The following is a 20,690-nucleotide window of genomic DNA, read 5'->3' as shown; positions in this document are numbered from 1 at the left end:
CCTCTTACATAAAGGAAAATCTTGTATACTGATGTACATACTTATCGAAGTTAGGATAAAATGTATTGCATGTTGATGTACTGTTTAAAACCCCAATACCTCACACTACGGACTATTAAAGATGCAGAATCCTTGCTGAACCATCACTGGAACCATGAAAACCCCTGAAAACACCATAACAACTGAAAGTATCGGAGGTAAGAGAGAGAGCAAAACATTTGGGAGTGCAGTTTATTATCTGTCTCCCATACAGGACTGGTGGTGTATCCCTCACATCTGGTCATCAAGGAGTACCCCATGGTCAAGTCCTTGCACACCGATCTGTTCTGATGGAAGCAGTTGGAGGGTGTGGAGGATGTGGTGAGAATGACTGTCCTTATCACCCATCTGTTATATCCTTCAGTATCTTCTTTTCTTCACCTGCACTGTGTTTTTTTCCTCTTGCATCCTTCAGTAATATTGTTTTCTTCATGCCTCCTGTGTTCTTTTTGCTTCTGTTCTATCCTTCATTATACTTTTCTGTTATATCCTTCAGTGATATCCTTTTTCTCCTGCAGTGTATTCTTTTTCCCTCTTATCATATCATGTATCCTTCAATGATATCTTTTCTTCATCTTTGCTGTATTCTTTTTCCTCTACCTTATCCTTCATTATCCATTTCTTCACTCATCCTGTATTCCTCTTTCTTCTTTCTTTAATGCACACTTTCCTCCACACACACAATTTAAACCTTTCTATCATGCATAGTTACCCTCACCCCCTCCTTGCCCCACGCGCGCGCGAACGCACGCGCACGCACGCACGCACGCACGCACGCACGCACGCACGCACGCACGCACGCACGCACGCACGCACGCACGCACGCACGCACGCACGCACGCACGCACGCACGCACGCACGCACGCACGCACGCACGCACGCACACACACACACACACACACACACACACACACACACACACACACACCTTTTCCTTGTCTTCCTCATTTACTTGCATTTCTCTCATTCTCTACCTCCTGGTCTTTTCCTTCATCCTTCTCTCTCTCTCTCTCTCTCTCTCTCTCTCTCTCTCTCTCTCTCTCTCTCTCTCTCTCTCTCTCTCTCTCTCTCTCTCTCTCTCTCTCTCTCTCTCTCTCTCTCTGCAGCACAAGGATGGCCAAGGAAGTCCTTCTCAAATACCCAGAGATCCTCCATGCCGCCCACCCCTTCTTCCTCTCCCTCAAGTTTGTGGGTGCTGGTGGCTCTCTCCTGGATGGAGCAGTTTTTGTGGTGAGACACACAGGGAACCTTAACTCTCATGCCTTGGGTCTTATGGGAACTGTTTTCAAAGAGGAAGAGTCTGGTTTGTGGTAAGACACACTGGGAACCTTAACTTTTATCCCCATATTGTGAAATGACTGAGGTGTTATGGGAACTGTTTTCAAAGAGTCTGGTTTGTGGTAAGAAGTGCGGGGAACCTTAACTTTTATCCCCACATTGTGAAATGCCTGAGGTGTTAGGGGAACTGTTTTAAAAGAGTCTGGTTTGTGGTAAGACACACTGGGAGCCTTAACTTTTATCCCCATATTGTGAAATGCCTGAGGTGTTATGGGAATTGTTTTCAAAGAGGAGTCTGGTTTGTGGTAAGAAGTGCGGGGAACCTTAACTTTTATTCCCATATTGTGGAATACTTGAGGTGTTATGGGAGCTGTTTTAAAAGAGGAGTCTGGTTTTTATGATTGCTTGGTTGATGATGCAGAATACTATTAACTATTTCCTCAATCATGAAAAAAATGTCCTTGGAAAATCCCATCAACTTTCATAAGGACTGTTTTCATGATAATGAGTCATGTTCTCATAGGTGTTTCTTTTTTCTGGTGATGCAGAATACTTGTTAAACCAGAAACATGAAGTACCCTTGAAAATTCCAGTAAGTATTTCTAAACGTCACTGAGATGGTTAGTCCAGTGACTGTGTTTTGTTGTTTTCTTGTGTATATTTTGTCTCTTTCATTCCACATAGTTCTCTTGTTTCTTCTCAGGATCAAAAGATATTGATTGAGATACTGGGGAGGGATGTGAGTGCATGGCCAAGGTGAGGCCCAGATCTTTACAGAGGTGTGTGTGTGTGTGTGTGTGTGTGTGTGTGTGTGTGTGTGTGTGTGTGTGTGTGTGTGTGTGTGTGTGTGTGTGTGTGTGTGTGTGTGTGTGTGTTATGCACAGACAGAAAACACATGCATTTTTTGTATCATTCCAACATTTTCCTCTTCTCAACTTTCCTGTTGCCCTTCCAAATATCCAGCTTTTCTTTGATCCTTCAGTGAAAAACCTCCCTTTCCTTAACTCTTTGTTGTATCCCCTCAATATCCAGCCTTTGTTTGTCTCTGCAATAATGGATCTTTTCTGTGTATTTCCTCCAGGATCTATTTACCCAAGAACAACTTGTCAACAATTCCTGTAGATGTCGTCATCAGTGAGGTCAGTGTTAGATACCAACTTGCTGCTCAGGTGTCTGTTGTACCTGCTGGCTGGCATCTCCACTTTGTCTCTCCTGGTAACCAAGTCTGTATGTGTATGTGTATCTATTAATTTATTTCTGTGTGTATTGTGTCTGTCTATCTGTGTGAATGTGGAGAGTTTGGGGTGAATCTCGCTTGATACCTGATGGGGATGGATTGCTGTGTGCCTCTCAGTGCAGCAGCCTGTCAGTGCAGACAGCATTTGACAGCTGTTTCTCACTCCACATATTTACACAAAGGTGCTGACAGATTAGCAGCAGGAGTGGGAACTGCAGTGGTTGTAACTCACATGACTTCACTGGTACCAATCCAGACCACCTGGCTTCCCCAGGGACAGGCTTGTGTCACCCTGACCTTACCTCTACCTATACATCTACCACTGCACTACATTTGGAATCTGGTTGAGTACATGTACTCAGACCCAAGCCTGATGTGTGTGTGTGTGTGTGTGTGTGTGTGTCTTTGTCTATCTCTGTTGAAATCAAGTCATTGTTGTGTCTTGGAGGGAATAAGAGTGTGTTTGTGACTATCTATCTATCTATCTATTTGTTTAAATAAAGTTGTTGGTAGCATCTGAGGGAATGAGAGGAGTGTGAGCTCAGTATGATGTGCAAGGAGTTTATGGATGTTTTAACGTTTTGTAATTTAAGTATTTATTAGTGTGCATATCTTTTTTTTGCATGCAAGATTTTAATACCTTACTTTATCATTTTGTCTGCATCTAACATACAGTCTCTCTCTCTCTCTCTCTCTCTCTCTCTCTCTCTCTCTCTCTCTCTCTCTCTCTCTCTCTCTCTCTCTCTCTCTCTCTCTCTCTCTCTCTCTCTCTCTTCACCAATTCTCCTTACAGGCTTGGTGGTGTATCCTGAAAATTTAAAGATCCAGGAGAACTCTGTCACCAAGAACCTGCAAATGAATGTCATTGGGTGGCTGATGGCAGCTCCTCAAGTGAACCCAGAGGTGAGGGAGGCTGTCACTGGAGGGAGCAGGGAAGTAGGGGTTAGAGTGAAGATGTTTAGAAAAGAGGGATGCAGCACTGTGGTTGTGAAGAGTAGCCATCATTTTCATTTTAAGGGTGTTTTTAAGGTATTTGGCTTGTAGTGCAGTGGTCAATGAGACTATCCCTTTCCACTGGGGACCCAAAATAAGAATAAAGACAGACTTCATATTCTGAGTGTTAATGGAAGTAAGAATAATAATCAGAAATAGCAACCATTATCACTATCCTCAGTTTCTTCATGTCAAGCTTGATAAAGTTAGATTTAAAAAAGAAATAGGAAGGAACTGGTTCTCAGATGGAGTGATAGATGAATGAAATAGACTCAGTAGTTAGGTTAGTGCTGAGTCATTAGGGAGCTTTAAAAGATTAGACAAATTTATGCATGAGGATGATAGTGAAAATAGGTAAGCACATTTTATAGGAGGAGGCAGTAGACACCTGCCGAAACGATAATTACTCCCAGTGAGGTCTAAAGCACTGTTCAGGGGGTGCTGTGAACTTATCATTAAACCCAGCTGTGACCTCACTGAACGTTTCCCTTTGTGTCTCACAACACAAGGGGGTAGTCACAGCCTGCCCTCTAAAGACAACTCTCTTCCTCCACACAAAACTACAAGCACCTAATAACACACACACCCTTCACTCCAAAAATTTTAAAATCATGGCGACTCCTACACCAGCCTCGGAGTCCCCATCTGGGGAGGGGACCATAAATGTCCCCAGGTCGGACTGCCTTTCCGTCGACGACCCTAAGTGTCTTGACACCCCCCTCAACTTTTTCTTCATTAACTTCTGCAACATTCGCGGTCTAAGATCTAATTTTCAATCTGTAGAACACCACCTCTCCTCTTCTAAACCTCATCTTCTTTTCCTCACTGAAACTCAGGTGTCTGAGGCAACTGACAGTAGCCCCTTTTCTGTTCCCTCCTACTTTCTCTATCCTCATTTTCGATCCAAAGCTGGATGCTGCGTTTATGTGCGCAATGACTTAACCTGCTCTCGTGCCCACGCTCTTGAATCTTCCGAGTTTTCCACCATCTGGCTACGACTACAGAGTCATTCTCATACTAAATTTATCTGTGCTGTATACCTCTCTCCTAACTCCTCTGACTATAAGAAATTCTTTGACTACTTAACTTCCAAAGTGGAGCACATTCTGACCCTCTTCCCTTTTGCAGAGATCTCCATTCTTGGAGACTTCAATGTTCACCACCAGCTTTGGCTTTCCTCTCCCTTCACTGACCATCCTGGTGAACTAGCCTACAACTTTGCTATCCTCCATGACCTAGAGCAATTGGTGCAACACCCTACTCGTATTCCTGACCGTCTTGGAGATACGCCCAACATTCTTGACCTTTTCCTGACCTCTAATCCTTCTGCTTATGCTGTCACCCTTTCTTCTCCGTTGGGCTCCTCCGATCACAATCTCATATCTTTATCTTGTCCTATCACTCCAATCCCTCCTCAGGATCCCCCTAAGCGAAGGTGCCTCTGGCGTTTTGCCTCTGCTAGTTGGGGGGACCTGAGGCGGTATTTTGCTGATTTTCCTTGGAATGACTACTGCTTCCGTGTCAGAGACCCGTCTTTGTGTGCTGAGCGCATAACAGAGGTGATAGTGTCTGGCATGGAGGCGTACATTCCTCACTCTTTTTCTCGTCCTAAACCTTCTAAACCTTGGTTTAACACAGCTTGTTCTCGTGCTATACATGATAGAGAGGTGGCCCACAAAAGGTACTTAAGCCTTCCTTCACCAGAATCTCATGCACTTTATATTTCTGCCCGGAACCATGCCAAGTCTGTTCTCCAACTAGCCAAAAACTCCTTCATTAACAGAAAATGTCAAAACCTTTCAAGATCTAACTCCCCTCGTGATTTCTGGCATCTAGCCAAAAATATCTCCAATAACTTTGCTTCTTCTTCTTTCCCTCCTCTACTTCAACCAGATGGCACCACTGCTATCACATCTATTTCTAAAGCTGAACTCTTTGCTCAAACCTTTGCTAAAAACTCTACCTTGGACGATTCTGGGCTTGTTCCTCCCTCTCCTCCACCCTCTGACTACTTCATGCCTCGTATTAAAATTCTTCGTAATGATGTTTTCCATGCCCTCGCTGGCCTAAACCCTCAGAAGGCTTATGGACCTGATGGGGTCCCTCCTATTGTTCTCCGAAACTGTGCCTCCGTGCTTGCACCTTGCCTAGTCAAACTCTTTCAGCTCTGTCTGTCAACATCTACCTTTCCTTCTTGCTGGAAGTTTGCCTACATTCAACCTGTTCCTAAAAAGGGTGACCGCTCTAATCCCTCAAACTACCGTCCTATTGCTTTAATTTCCTGCTTATCTAAAGTTTTTGAATCTATCCTCAACAGGAAGATTCTTAAACATCTATCACTTCACAACCTTCTATCTGATCGCCAGTATGGGTTCCGTCAAGGCCGCTCGACTGGTGATCTTCTGGCTTTCCTTACTGAGTCTTGGTCATCCTCTTTTAGAGACTTTGGTGAAACTTTTGCTGTTGCCTTGGACATATCAAAAGCCTTTGATAGAGTCTGGCACAAAGCTTTGATTTCCAAACTACCCTCCTACGGTTTCTATCCTTCTCTCTGTAACTTCATCTCAAGTTTCCTTTCTGACCGTTCTATTGCTGCTGTGGTAGACGGTCACTGTTCTTCTCCTAAATCTATTAACAGTGGTGTTCCTCAGGGTTCTGTCCTGTCACCCACTCTCTTCTTATTATTCATTAATGATCTTCTAAAACAAACTTCTTGTCCTATCCACTCCTATGCTGATGATACCACCCTGCACTTTTCCACGTCTTTTCATAGACGTCCAACCCTTCAGGAGGTAAACATATCACGCAGGGAAGCCACAGAACGCCTGACTTCTGATCTTTCTAAAATTTCTGATTGGGGCAGAGCAAACTTGGTATTGTTCAATTGCCTCAAAAACTCAATTCCTCCATCTATCAACTCGACACAATCTTCCAGACAACTATCCCCTCTTCTTCAATGACACTCAACTATCCCCCTCTTCTACACTGAACATCCTCGGTCTGTCCTTTACTTATAATCTGAACTGGAAACTTCACATCTCATCTCTAGCTAAAACAGCTTCCATGAAGTTAGGTGTTCTGAGACGTCTCCGCCAGTTTTTCTCACCCCCGCAGCTGCTAACTCTGTACAAGGGCCTTATCCGTCCATGTATGGAGTATGCTTCACATGTCTGGGGGGGTTCCACTCATACTGCTGTTCTAGACAGGGTGGAATCAAAAGCTTTTCGTCTCATCAACTCCTCTCCTCTAACTGACTGTCTTCAGCCTCTCTCTCACCGCCGCAATGTTGCATCTCTAGCTGTCTTCTACCGCTATTTTCATGCTAACTGCTCTTCTGATCTTGCTAACTGCATGCCTCCCCTCCTTCCGCGGCCTCGCTGCACAAGACTTTCTTCTTTCTCTCACTCCTATTCTGTCCACCTCTCTAACGCAAGAGTTAACCAGTATTCTCAATCATTCATCCCTTTCTCTGGTAAACTCTGGAACTCCTTGCCTGCTTCTGTATTTCCACCTTCCTATGACTTGAATTCCTTCAAGAGGGAGGTTTCAAGACACTTATCCACCAATTTTTGACCACTGCTTTGACCCTTTTAGGGACTGGCATTTCAGTGGGCATTTTTTTTATTAGATTTTTGTTGCCCTTGGCCAGTATCCTTCCTACATAAAAAAAAAAAAAAAAAAAAAAATGCAGGGATTGTCATGTGTAGACCAGACGGCTTCTTGCAGTTTCCCTTGTATTCTTACAATTATTATACCACTGATATGATGCCACAACACAATGGTAATGGTGGTGATGGTGTGTTCCCAAGTGATGCAGGTGATAATGGGGCGCCACAACACAATGGTAATGGTGGTGATGGTGTGTTCCCGAGTGATGCAGGTGATAATGGGGCTTGATATGAGTGTTGAGGGCATGGAGGGTCCCATCACCTTTGCTCCTGTGACCTCTGGCTCTTCTAAAAAGGGAGTTGCATCCTTCACGGTATTTTTATGTCTGCTGGTGTGTAGTGGTAAGGATTATCCAAGATTGGAGAAGTGTCTTGGGACCTTCCTCATGAAAAAATTCGTCATAGGGAAAAGAAAATACAGAAGCAGGCAGGGAGTTCCAGAGTTTACTGGTGAAAAGGATGAAAAATTTTTAATAATGGTGAACTCTTGTATTGGAGAGGTGGACCACCACCATCACCACTACTTATTCTCCACAGATCACTGGGCTAATAAAGTACAGTATGATGGGTGCCTTGGAGAAGCTGTGCCTTGAGTTGAAGGCTGCAGTCACCTTCAGAAAAGAGCAAAGCTGCAACAAGTCATCCAAGTACTTTGTCAAGAAGGTTTATGTTGAAGGCAACCTCCTGCACTGCTCTCAGGAGAACAGTGGGACTCATGGATGCCTCCAAGACCCACAGAGGATTGGAAGGCATAAATTCAATCTTGGATAACTATTGACATTTAAAACTGGTGACTCCACTTGTCAGATTGTAGGTGGGAAAGTTTAAAGGGTTGATTGATGGGAACATTGTTGATCTTAATTTTTTTTTGGTAAAGTACTGTAAATCACATGCATGTGAAGTTTCAAATGGATGAAATAGCATGAATGGTATTGTAGTTGAATTGTTCTTTGTAGCTGGAAAAAAAATTAGGGTTGATTAATGGGGAAACTATTGTTCAAAATCCTTTTATTGTAAACTAGATCATGTACATAGTTGTGAATTTTTTTTTTGGAATGAAATAGCATGAATGATATTGTAGTTGTTTGTGTTGTACTATGGGTAAACCATTGGAAAAAATGTAGTAGTTGTGAACAAAATTGGATTAACTAAACATCCCTGAGGTTGTAGTTGCGAAATTTTGGTGTAAATTAATGTAAACAATGAAATAGTTACTTAATCATTAAAGTTTTAATCTTATATTAGGAGTCATTGGAAATTAGCTAAAATAAACACCCTTATATCATCTTAACCCTATAATGACTAACCAACTTTCCTCTCAAATCATGGCATAGTTTTAACACAAGTAAACAGTGCACAGCTTTGCCAAATGTTCTCATAAATCTGTGTTGGAAATATAGTCTTCATCAAGCATTATTGTTGTGTGAGTTATCATTGCTGTCATGTGTTGTTTTAAGGAGACACTGATTTTGCAGTTTTTTTTTTTTTTTTTTTTTCCTACACCTATTCAAAAGTTTAAAAATCTTTCAGTTTTCTGTGCATGTGTTCTAGTGTCCTCTGCATTCTTTCTTGTCATTCTTTCATACTCAGAGCTAAATGCATTGAACTAACATTCCCATTTCTATTATTCAGCAACTCATGAAATTAACACCAGAGCAGTTTGGTGTTATGGAAACTCTGAGAGAGAGAGAGAGAGAGAGAGAGAGAGAGAGAGAGAGAGAGAGAGAGAGAGAGAGAGAGAGAGAGAGAGAGAGAGAGAGAGAGACCTTTTTTCCTCTTCTCTCTCATGTCATGTCCCAGGACAGGGTGATGTCCTTGGAACATCGTCATTTGCATTCCCTAATCACAGACAGATGTGCCTCCTCACTCCTCCATGCTGGAGAAAATAATTGCGTTAATGAACATGTCTTGCACTTTATCATTACTTTTTATTATTATTATTATTATTATTATTATTATTATTATTATTATTATTATTATTATTATAATTATAATTACTACTACATTTACAGTAGTCCCTCACTGTTAGCAGTTCAATTAGTGTAGCCAAACCAATGTCAAAAGTGAAATTTGCCAAACGTGAATAGTACTATAAATGGGGCTTCACCCTTTTGACTTGCATTTGAAAGCAAAGACATTACAGTATACATGAAACATTAACAGCAATATAGAATACAATAGATAATAGATGACAGATGTTATTTACCTTTAATTATTTATAGTTAAGCCTGGTGAGAGGAGCGAGTGTGGTAATTGTGTAGGTGCACTATTAATATTTGGCACCCAAACCAGTGTCATCCATATCCAAGTGTCCATGCCCTCCACCACTTGTAGAGGCTGCACTCCTCGGGATAAACACCAAAGATGTGGTTAATTGCAGCAAAAAAACAGTAAGATGGCTGTCGGGAGGTTCACAAAAATCAAACAATGCACATGGATGACAAACTGGATCAACACCATTCTGTTACGTCAGCGAGTGGTGCACCAAAAGTGGATCTGATGTGCCAGTTTGGGTGTTGGTACCAGTTCAAACCTATTGCCAAACTGAAACAAGAGGGACCACTGTATATCTCCATCAATCAATCAATCAATCTATCTATCTATCTATCTATCTATCTATCTATCTATCTATCTATCTATCTATCTATCTATAATATATATATATATATATATATATATATATATATATATATATATATATATATATATATATATATATATATATATAAAGCTTTTCAGTAATAAACATTTAGTGTGCAAAAATTTTTAGTACATCTAAACTATAGTAACTTGTGTCTTCCTTACAAGTGGTGTCATCCACCATTCTTTCTCTCCCCTCTTAAAAAGTGGGAAAAGGAAGACTGCTGGACCACACCACAAGTTATAACAACAAAAAAAGGTTCATACAAACTTTACTCTGCTGCATGGACTGTATCAGCTTGTATTCAGGCAGGTCAAGTTGGGCGATACAAGTGTGTGCTGGAAGGAAGCTGTCATCTGCTGGCTTTTGGATTATCAACTTGGAAGCCTGGGTGTGTGTGTGTGTCTAAGAGAATCAGTTTGAGTGAGTAGTGGGAGGGAGTTTTTGAGTATGTGAGAGTAAAAGAAGGGGTTTTGTAGAGAGAGAGAGAGAGAGAGAGAGAGAGAGAGAGAGAGAGAGAGAGAGAGAGAGAGAGAGAGAGAGAGAGAGAGAGAGAGAGAGAGAGAGAGAGAGAGAGAGAGAGAGAGAGAGAGAGAGAGAGAGAGAGAGAGAATTTTGTGTGTGTAGGAGAGAGAATACAAGAAATTATTTCTATTAAGAGAATTTTGCGTATGTGTAGGAGAGAGAATACAAGAAATTATTTTTATTAAATTTATTACTATTATTCTAAATTTATTCATATTTCAGAGGAATGACTGACAGAAGAGACAAAGAAAAGAGGAGGAAGAATATAAGAAAGGAAGGAAGGAAGAGAAGAGGGGGACATGAGAAGGATGAAATAAAGGAGAGAGAGAGAGAGAGAGAGAGAGAGAGAGAGAGAGAGAGAGAGAGAGAGAGAGAGAGAGAGAGAGAGAGAGAGAGAGAGAGAGAGAGAGAGAGAGAGAGAGAGAATGTTACTGATTGTGAGAATTAATTATCATTATTATTATGATGTTCAAAATGTATTATTTATATTTGCATTGTTTTTTTCCAGAAGTGATAGAAACAAGGAAGAGGAGAAGATAGATGATAATAAGGAGGGAAGAAAGAGAAAGAGAGAGAGAGAAGACAACAAAGAAGGAAGAGGACATGAGAGAAGAATGAGGTTAATAGAAGAGGAAGAAAAAAAGAAGAAATGAGAGAAAGATAGAAAAGATAAATAAAAGAAAAATAAATCCTCCCCCCTGCCCCCTTTCTCTCTCTCTCTCTCTCTCTCTCTCTCTCTCTCTCTCTCTCTCTCTCTCTCTCTCTCTCTCTCTCTCTCACAATCCACAGACCCACAGTATGTCTCCCACAGTATGTTGACAAACCCAGTCACTCCCCACAGCCTCTCACAAATCTCTCTCTCTCTCTCTCTCTCTCTCTCTCTCTCTCTCTCTCTCTCTCTCTCTCTCTCTCTCCATGCCTAAGAGAGGAACCTGGTCAGTCCCTGTGAGAAATTTTGCAACATTTTCTGTTCAAGCAAGAGTTCATGAAAGACTTCCCAAACAGTACAAATGACTGGATGGTCTGGGAAGTATTCACTCTGGAAATACAGTGAGGGGTTAATGAAAGGAAGAATATTGGAAAATGTGTGTTAATTTAGATTCCTGTGGTGTGTGGATGGAAGGACTGGGTGAATATAGACGGCAGAAGAGGTGAGGAGTGTATGCTAACTAAAGGCAGGAAGTGAAGGACTGGATAAATATTAGACAGAAGAGGTGATAGAAGCAATGGACTAGATATACAGAGATAAGGAAGGGTTGGATAAATATTAGACAAGAGGTGATAGAGGCAAAGAAGGACTAGATATGTAGAGACAAGGAAGGGCTGGATAGAGGAGGTGACAGAGGCAAAGACTGTACACTAATAATGAAAAATAGATAAAATGAATGACAGAGGGAAGATGAAAGAGCGAAGAACAACTAAAATGGATGATAAGCAGGTGGAAATACCTACAAACAAGCCTATCAACACCCAAACACCCCTAACACACACACACACACCCCAGCTCCTCCAGTGTGAAAGATATTCATGTATAAGCAAGCCATTTTAGCCCACAATCCAAACACTTCACCCCTAACCTGACGTACCAGCATGCACACTCACTGCTGTGTTGCTGGTTTTGCTGGACGTGTCATTCCTGATTGCTGTCAGTTCATTTTGGCCTAAAACCCTTCATGCTTCATCCTTCACTTCCTGTTGTGAAACTGTTGCAAAGAAGGGAGAGTTTTTGTTGCAACATGAATTCCAAATCAGATTCAGTACTTTTATGAAATCTTTCAAGACGACAACCCTGATATTGAACTTCATCACCACACACACACACACACACACACACACACACACACACACACACCAGTTACAATGCTTACTTCAGTGCACACTCTTCACTCCTTTAGAGATGAGCAAATGAGTGAACAGTGAATAAATCTGTTAATAAGCACACTGTGTTTTGGTGCAAAGAATCAGACACTGCCATATTTTCACTGCCGTTCGCCACTCATGTCCAATGAAAGGTTTGTGGTCTGCCTTCACCATAGTCTTCCTGGCACTTACAAATCAGGGCCACAAACTGAGGAGAGCATTAGAGTACTTGGAAGGAAACCACTGGGAAGATCTTGAGATGGTGTGTGGAGGAAGGCATGACAACACTCAACAATAAGGAAGAAATTGTCTACAGCTGCAAGTGGGAGATATTCATGGGCTGTCCAACCCCAGAAGGGAAATTATGGACAAATAATGATGCAATGAAAGGCACACCTGAATGGACTGCTGGCCAGCTGATGTCTCTTGAATGCTCCTCTTCCTCCTCTTGGTTTTACTCCCTGCGTGGTGGCACTGATGTCATGTCTCCCAGTCGGTCTGTGGAATTTTTTTTTTTTTATGTAGGAAGGACACTGGCCAAGGGCAACAAAAATCCAATAAAAAAAATGCCCACTGAAATGCCAGTCCCATAAAAGGGTCAAAGCAGTGGTCAAAAATTGATGAATAAGTGTCTTGAAACCTCCCTCTTGAAGGAATTCAAGTCATAGGAAGGTGGAAATACAGAAGCAGGCAGGGAGTTCCAGAGTTTACCAGAGAAAGGGATGAATGACTGAGAATACTGGTTAACTCTTTATGTTAGAGAGGTGGACAGAATAGGGGTGAGAGAAAGAAGAAAGTCTTGTGCAGCGAGGCTGCGGAAGGAGGGGAGGCATGCAGTTAGCAAGATCAGAAGAGCAGTTAGCATGAAAATAGCGGTAGAAGACAGCTAGATATGCAACATTGCGGCGGTGAGAGAGAGGCTGAAGACAGTTAGAGGAGAGGAGTTGATGAGACGAAAAACTTTTGATTCCACCCTGTCTAGAAGAGCAGTATGAGTGGAACCCCCCCAGACATGTGAAGCATATTCCATACATGGACGGATAAGGACCTCGTACAGAGTTAGCAGCTGGGGGGGTGAGAAAAACTGGTGGAGACATCTCAGAATGCTTAACTTCATAGAACCTATTTTAGCTAGAGATGAGATGTGAAGTTTCTAGTTTAGATTAATAAGAAAAAGAGAGACCAAGGATGTTCAATGTAGAAGTGGGGGACAGTTGAGTGTCATTGAAGAAGAGGGGATAGTTGTCTGGAAGGTTGTGTTGAGTTGATAGATGAGTGAATTGAGTTTTTGAGGCATTGAACAATACCAAGTTTGCTCTGCCCCAATCAGATATTTTAGAAAGATCAGAAGTCAGGCATTCTGTGGTTTCCCTGCATAAGCTGTTTGCTTCTTGAAGGGTTTGACATCTACGAAAAGACATGGAAAAGTGCAGGGTGGTATCATCAGCATAGGAGTGGATAGGACAAGAAGTTTGGTTTAGGTCATTGATGAATAATAAGAAGAGAGTGGGTAACAGGACAGAACCCTGAGGAACACCACTGTTAATAGATTTAGAAGAACAGTGACCGTCTACCACAGCAGCAATAGAACGGTCAGAAAGGAAACTTGAGATGAAGTTACAGAGAGAGGGATAGAAGCTATAGGAGGGTAGTTTGGAAATCAAAGCTTTGTGTCATACTCTATCAAAAGCTTTTGATATGTCTAAGACAACAGCAAAAATTTCACCAAAATCTCTAAAAGAGGATGACCACGACTCAGTAAGGAAAGCCAGATAACCAGTAGAGTGGCCTTGACAGAATCCATACATAAAAGGTGATGAGATAGAAGGTTGTAAAGTGATAGATGTTTAAGAATCTTTCTGTTGAGGATAGAATCAAAAACTTTAGATAGGCAGGAAATTAAATCAACAAGACATAGTTTGAGGGATTAGAACAGTCACACTTTTTAGGAACAGGCTGAATGTAGGCAAACTTCCAGCAAGAAGGAAAGGTAGATGGTAACAGACAGAGTTGAGTTTGACTAGGCAAGGCACAAGCAAAGAGGCACAGTTTTTGAGAACAATAGGAGGGACCCCATCAGGTCCATAAGCATTCCGATGGTTTAACATCATTGCAAAGAATTTTAATAGGCAGCAGCAGCAGCAGCAGCAGCAGCAGCAGCAACAGCAGCAGCAGCAGGGTGGAGGAGAGAGAGGAACAAGCCCTGAATTGTCCAAGGTAGACTTTTTACCAAAGGTCTGAGCAAGAAGTTCGGCTTTAGAGACTGATGTGATAGCAGTGGTGCCATCCGGTTGAAATAAAGGAGAGAAAAAAGAAGCAAAGAAGAGATGTTTTTGGCTAGTTGCCAGAAGTCATGAGGGTAGTTAGATCTAGAAAGATTTTGACACTTTCTGTTAATGAAGGAGTTTTTGGCTAGTTGGAGAACAGATGTGGCATGACTTTGGGCAGAAATATAAAGCGCATGAGATTCTGGGGATGAAAGGTTCAAATACCTTGTGTAAGCCACCTTTCTACAATGTATAACACAAGAACAGGTCATGTTAAACCAAGGTTTAGAAGGTTTAGGTCGAGAAGAAAAGTGAGAGATATATGCCTCCATACCAGATACTATCACCTCTGTTATGCGCTCAGCACACAGTCAGATTAGAAAACTGAGCATCACATCTTCAGAGCATGTGTGTGATGACAACCTGCCAGTTTTTGATGCCTTCCATTGCAGTAAGTCAAGCACCAGAGCTTTGGTCTGTGGGCTTTACAATTCATCATTTCTTTTTTTTTCTTTTTCTTTTTTTCAGTGCAAACCTTTCCACCACTTTGTGGACATGACATGACATGACAATTAAAAACTTTCAGATTTTGGAATTTTGGACCGAGAATTCTCAATTGTGCCAACAAAATACAGTATTCACCTGAACCACCTGTCAGTCACAAGGCTCCCAGTGAGGTGTGCTTGTTCCTGAGTCATGGAAGTCTCCCAAGGTTTCTTCCACTTGCTCTCCGTGTTACCACCTGCAAGGAAAACGCACACATCAATACTCCTGCTGCTTGATACATGTTTGACTCACAACTTAGTCTAGAATTTAACCATTCACTACAACATTACACAGCATGGAATGCACAGCTGAAAACATTTATATGCACATTCAAGAAAGGAAACAATTAAAGAAGCAGATTGTGCAATTTCTAGCCAGTATAATGCATAGACATGGCTGTGAAAGAAAAGAAATGCTTCATGAAGGTCTGGGAGTCAGGAAAGATGTGATAAGTACTAGTAGTTAAGAGAGTTCATCACCAGGTAGGACAAGATGGATAACTAATTTTTTCACACCCTCGTCTCTGGTAAAAGTTACTCATAAAAATGATGGGCCCAGGGCAGGTCTTTTTCCACTCAACCTTCCACATCTTCTAATCTTTGGTGGATTAACTTAACAAGTAAAGGTTTCCATACGAAGGGCGGCAGTTCACTCAAAGGAAGGGGATCAAGTAAATCCATTCACACCTTTTGGCTGTGGGCCTTCCCTCCCCTTCATCTCTCTCTCTCTCTCTCTCTCTCTCTTTAATAGGCTGTTTGGATAACTATTTCACTCTAGAGAGAGAGAGAGAGAGAGAGAGAGAGAGAGAGAGAGAGAGAGAGAGAGAGAGAGAGAGAGAGAGAGAGAGAGAGAGAGAGAGAGAGAGAGAGAGAGAGAGAGAGAGAGAGAGAGAGAGTTTGGCCAGTGCTGGGAGGGGTCGGTGACTTGACACGTATTCCCACACCTGGACACCAGCAACCACCACCACCACTCAGCAGCCTGCAAAGATCCTCAGTGCATGTGAAGTCACTCGGTGTTATCAACAGAGAAGATGGTGACCAGCATGAGGCCACATATTTTTGAGGGCTTCATGGATAGGGTACATCTGTAGGTATATCTGATATTGCTTGTATGTGAGAGAAGAGTTTGTGTCTGTGCTGCCACCTGGTGACAACCACTCGTTCTAAAAGCTCCCCAATATTTAGAGGGGAGTGAGGACGGAAGAGTGGTGAAAGTAGGGGGTTTGGGAGGAGGGGTGGAAGTAAGCCACCTCTATTTAACCCGCCATTATTACCTAACAACCCCAACAGATACTGCTTCATTTCCACCAGTTCTCAGACCTCACCTGCAGTGGCTGCGTCACGGTACCTACCTACCTACACCACGTGTCGCTTTCCTGCCACACCGACGCCGCCCCGTGACACTGACGCCAATATTCACAACACAACGAATACTTGCCGCTGCGTGACAGTCTTCGAGAAGAGAGGGAGGGAGGGGGTAGAGGCATCAACTCCCCCTCCAACGCGCTAGTGATGGGGTGAGAGGTAATAAGATGGCTCTTGGTAGTTCGCTCGTCTTAAAACACGCAATGAATCAATCGTTATTATTTAAATGTTAGTGTCCTTTAGTGCAACATGAAGTCGCTATTTAATATCAACCGATACAATTCCAAAATGAAGCTCATGAAATGTGGACACTGAGGGAGTAAAAACACGTCATTATGCTGAGGTCGTCGACTGGCGGGGCGGTGCCTCTGTCTGCCCGCCTCTGTCTGGGGAACTCTTGGAAATGTCTACAATGCAGTGCAACAGTTTAGGGTTATTATTCATTTGATGGCTAATTAGTTAAATGTTTTAAAGTTACAACATCTCACATGTTGTGAGACATCTCACAATGATTTCCTGGAACACAATCGAGAATATTGCCACAGGTATGAACACTAATTGCAGAAAATAATTGCTTGCCTTGGACGAGTGTAGCATAGTAAAGTATAAACACAAGTGGATATTCAAGTACCATGATAAGTAAACATGGCGGTCATCATAACACCAGCAGCAGGCAGCTCCCTACTTGTTTTTGGTGGTAAGAGGCGGTATTTAGGCTTATTTTGGCTCCCTACCCAAAATCCCCGCTTTCCCACCAGGTCCCCAACATTGTAGGGGTTACAAGCCGAAAAAAAAAAAAAAAAAAGGAAATGAGAGCCGCGCTGCTAATCTAGTAATTTACCCGATGACGAACTGCAGTGAAGTGAGCTAGTTCTTGATACTAAGTTAAATATACGACCACTGCAGAAAAAAAAAAAATCAAACCCTCATTTTCAGAAACAAAACTTGCAAAATTACATAAGAACAACCCAACGACAGGGAAGGCCGCCCTACAATGCCTGTATATACCACCATACTGTGCCCCCTCCTGCGTAAGGAACACGAGCACACAAACAACACATTACCATACCAATAAGCAGTAATACCCTCCCCCACAAACACTAGTTACTGTACATGGCAATTTTATCTTCCTTGACACGGTAGCTGCCCTCTCTCTCTCTCTCTCTCTCTCTCTCTCTCTCATATTGTAGATACCGTAAGTTATGTAATTAAATCAATCTGATTAGTACATAAATGTGTTGCTCCTTGAGATTCACTTGCAATATTGAATTACTAAGTCAACATACGTACTACAGCTGGAAGTGAACTTTGATATGATTTACCAATAAGTTAGCGTGGGTGACGCGGGGTGACCACACGAAGGCGATGAGGCAACACGGAAAAATGTAACGCTCTCCTCTTCACTGGGTCTGTCCCTCAAGATATGCGCATAAGTATGGAGTGGGAAGTCTGCCGGTAGTGCGTTACCAACATAACCAGGAATCTTAAAGTCCACTGCCGACTAGAACATTACCAGGCAAAACAACCGCTATATCAGCAAGTTCTGTGTATACCGACAATGATATTCCAGCCTCTCCTTTCTCAATATTGTTTAGATACTCAGCGCTCTGATATCAGTAAGCCTCTGCAGATGTTGGCAGCCCTGCGGGACCCCACAACACAGCGCCTCGCCACTTGCTGATTGGCTAAACCTTATTTAGCCGCTCACATTTCGCGCTTCGCTGCCTGACGCAAGCCGCGCCGCTCACCCGCTCGACACCACAGGAAGAAATGCATGGAATCTGTGCGAGGTGTCAGGAAGGGATTTGTGAACCTTTTGGTGGCAATGCACATTGTTCCTGCGTGTTCCTCTCCCCCAGCAGTGGTAAAGATGAAGCATTATAAGCCTTTACCTCCCAAATGCCGCCGTGCAGGAAGCTGGTGAAAAACGGCTTGCCAGCCACCGCCGCCTTCACCATAACAAACTTATTCCGCGGTGTGTTTGCGCCACCAAAAGGAACTTAAAGTCCCTCCTGCGCGCTTACAAATGGTATTCGATTTTCACTTGTTTGGAATGGAGTCTGCGAGTGATATTAATACGAGGGGGTACTTGAGAAGGAAATGATATATAATGGTGTTGAAATGTTTACATTAAAATACATAACGAGGCAAAAAAGTAGATATTGAGTACACACACACACACACACACACACACACACACACACATACACACACACACAGCCTGGAAAAAAAAATAATAATAATAATCACGTAGAAATAAACAAATTAAGGAAACTTTACACATACTGCAGAAGGAAACTTTACACAACCTGCAGTAAAGAGACACGGGTAAAGGAGAGAAAAAGAAGAAAAAAAAAAAAAAAGGAAAAAAAAGAAAAACTAAAAAGAGTGACCTCCAAGTACACGCTGTCAGGACTAAACCACCAACCAACACAAGGGTCTCAAGGAGGAGAATACACATGAGAGAGAGAGAGAGAGAGAGAGAGAGAGAGAGAGAGAGAGAGAGAGAGAGAGAGAGAGAGAGAGAGAGAGAGAGAGAGAGAGAGAGAGAGAGAGAGAGAGAGAGAGAGAGAGAGAGAGAGAGAGAGAGAGAGAGAGAGAGAGAGAGAGAGAGAGAGAGAGAGAGAGAGAGAGAACGCGGAAACTATGTGGAAAAGGAAACACAAATTTTGAAAATACACAAGCATACTGTATAAACACACACACACACACACACAAGGAATAACAAGACATTTCATCATCTCAGTGCTCTCTCTCTCTCTCTCTCTCTCTCTCTCTCTCTCTCTCTCTCTCTCTCTCTCTCTCTCTCTCTCTCTCTCTTGCCTCTTCTGCAATCTTTTATTTTCCCGCTAACGAAGAATAAGGATGCTGCTTCATCCCGACCAACAACAAGACACACGAGGAAAGAGATGGTGGATGAGCGCCTTCCTGGATGACTTATATTCGTCTCCCATGGGATGAGCTCAAAGCCATAACTGCCTGGGAAGTGCCTGGGAGATGAGAGATGCTGCCAAAGATGATAGGATGGTGGAAGTGGTTTAGAGGAGAGATGCAGGGAAATGATGCAGTGGTAGAAGAAATGATAGGATGCAGAAAGAGAAGATAGATGCTGAGAGATGACAGTAAACGATGAAATGCGAGGATAGATTGAGAAAGAAGGGTTGCCTGGTACTATTGCACGAGATGAAAGGATGATGGCGGGAAGGGAAAGACGAGGCATCGAAAGAAGACTAAGTCATGGAAGGGAGACATGATGAAAGTGCACCAGAAAAAAAAAGTTACGAAAGCTGGGGAACACACCCACACACACACACACACACACACACACGGATAATGATACTGAAAGAGATGAAAAGTATGATGCAAGGAAGATGATATTAAAGGAGACATGACTGTGCAGGGAAGAAATAAAATGCTACAAAAAAAAATGGGTGTTAAGAAAAAAAAAGGAACAAAGAAAAATAATGCCAAAACGAGAGAAGGCGAGGACGAGGAGGAAGAGAAGGAAGATAATTTCTGGGAAAGGGTAGAGGTGGTGTGAAAGATTTTTTTTTCTTTCGCCAGAGAGAAAGGAAGGAGGCTGAATGAGGCTGTGTACGTGTTAAAGAAGAGGAGGATATCAAAGAAGGAAAATGATAACAGAGCTAAAACATATAGAGAGAAGAAGAGGAAGCGGAAGAGAAGAAAAGAAAGAGAGAAATGAGGAACGATTATGGAGGGTACTTACAAAATGACGTGAAGTTTGTTATTGCTGCACTAAAGAAGCACACACACACACACACACACACACACACACACACACACACACACACACACACACAGAAAATCTAACTACAACGCAACACACACGCAATTCAATGGTATACAAATAAAAAATAAACATACGCACATGTTTAATTTATACTGCAAACGAAATAGTATTACGTAGAGAGGTAATTGTCAGGTATACATAGAAAATGACGCTGGATTACTCAAAACTCCATACATTTTAGACGCATGCCTGCAAGACACCTGACAGGATACGACAGGGTTGTGTTTCCACCTGTGTGTGTAGACCAACAGGTATGGAAAGTTGTGGGAGGCTGACAGGTGTATCGAGAGAGAGAGAGAGAGAGAGAGAGAGAGAGAGAGAGAGAGAGAGAGAGAGAGAGAGAGAGAGAGAGAGAGGAGAGAGAGAGAGAGAGAGAGAGGAGAGGAAGAGAGAGAGAGAGAGAGAGAGAGAGAGAGAGAGAGAGAGAGAGAGAGAAGGGGGCGGTGGGGGGAGGGGCTCTA

General features: G+C 42.5%; 1 protein-coding gene and 1 long non-coding RNA gene across 18 annotated transcripts in view; one reads left to right on the top strand and one right to left on the bottom strand.

Moving 5' to 3' along the window:
- Window positions 1-11,957, top strand: part of LOC135098345 (uncharacterized) — a 48,970-nt gene extending 37,013 nt beyond the window's left edge. For 2 of the 9 annotated variants that reach the window (XM_064000660.1, XM_064000659.1), the window contains exons 2-6: window positions 254-360; window positions 1,146-1,269; window positions 2,399-2,550; window positions 3,348-3,457; window positions 7,753-8,718. In XM_064000660.1, the coding sequence (XP_063856730.1) occupies window positions 254-360; window positions 1,146-1,269; window positions 2,399-2,550; window positions 3,348-3,457; window positions 7,753-7,986 (727 nt within the window). In that variant the 3' untranslated portion in view covers window positions 7,987-8,718. Of the gene's footprint in view, window positions 1-253; window positions 361-1,145; window positions 1,270-2,398; window positions 2,551-3,347; window positions 3,458-7,752; window positions 8,719-10,603; window positions 10,808-10,889 lie in introns of those variants that run through there. The other 7 variants (XM_064000652.1, XM_064000658.1, XM_064000655.1 and 4 more) reach the window with 6 other exon arrangements.
- LOC135098347 (uncharacterized) overlaps window positions 8,207-20,690 on the bottom strand; it is a 58,082-nt gene continuing 45,598 nt past the window's right edge. Inside the window, exons 1-7 of one of the 9 annotated variants that reach the window (XR_010266854.1) lie at window positions 17,741-18,040; window positions 15,151-15,250; window positions 12,638-12,739; window positions 11,968-12,084; window positions 10,127-10,261; window positions 9,422-9,560; window positions 8,207-9,091 (exon numbers count right to left, since the gene is read on the bottom strand). This is a non-coding gene — a long non-coding RNA (uncharacterized LOC135098347). Of the gene's footprint in view, window positions 9,092-9,218; window positions 9,561-10,126; window positions 10,508-11,967; window positions 12,085-12,249; window positions 12,450-12,637; window positions 12,740-15,150; window positions 15,251-15,997; window positions 16,132-17,740; window positions 18,095-20,690 lie in introns of those variants that run through there. The other 8 variants (XR_010266853.1, XR_010266855.1, XR_010266860.1 and 5 more) reach the window with 8 other exon arrangements.

The sequence above is a fragment of the Scylla paramamosain genome, unplaced genomic scaffold (genome assembly GCF_035594125.1).
Source record: "Scylla paramamosain isolate STU-SP2022 unplaced genomic scaffold, ASM3559412v1 Contig56, whole genome shotgun sequence".
Classification (NCBI taxonomy): domain Eukaryota; kingdom Metazoa; phylum Arthropoda; class Malacostraca; order Decapoda; family Portunidae; genus Scylla; species Scylla paramamosain.
This window is presented reverse-complemented; position numbering and strand designations above follow the sequence as displayed.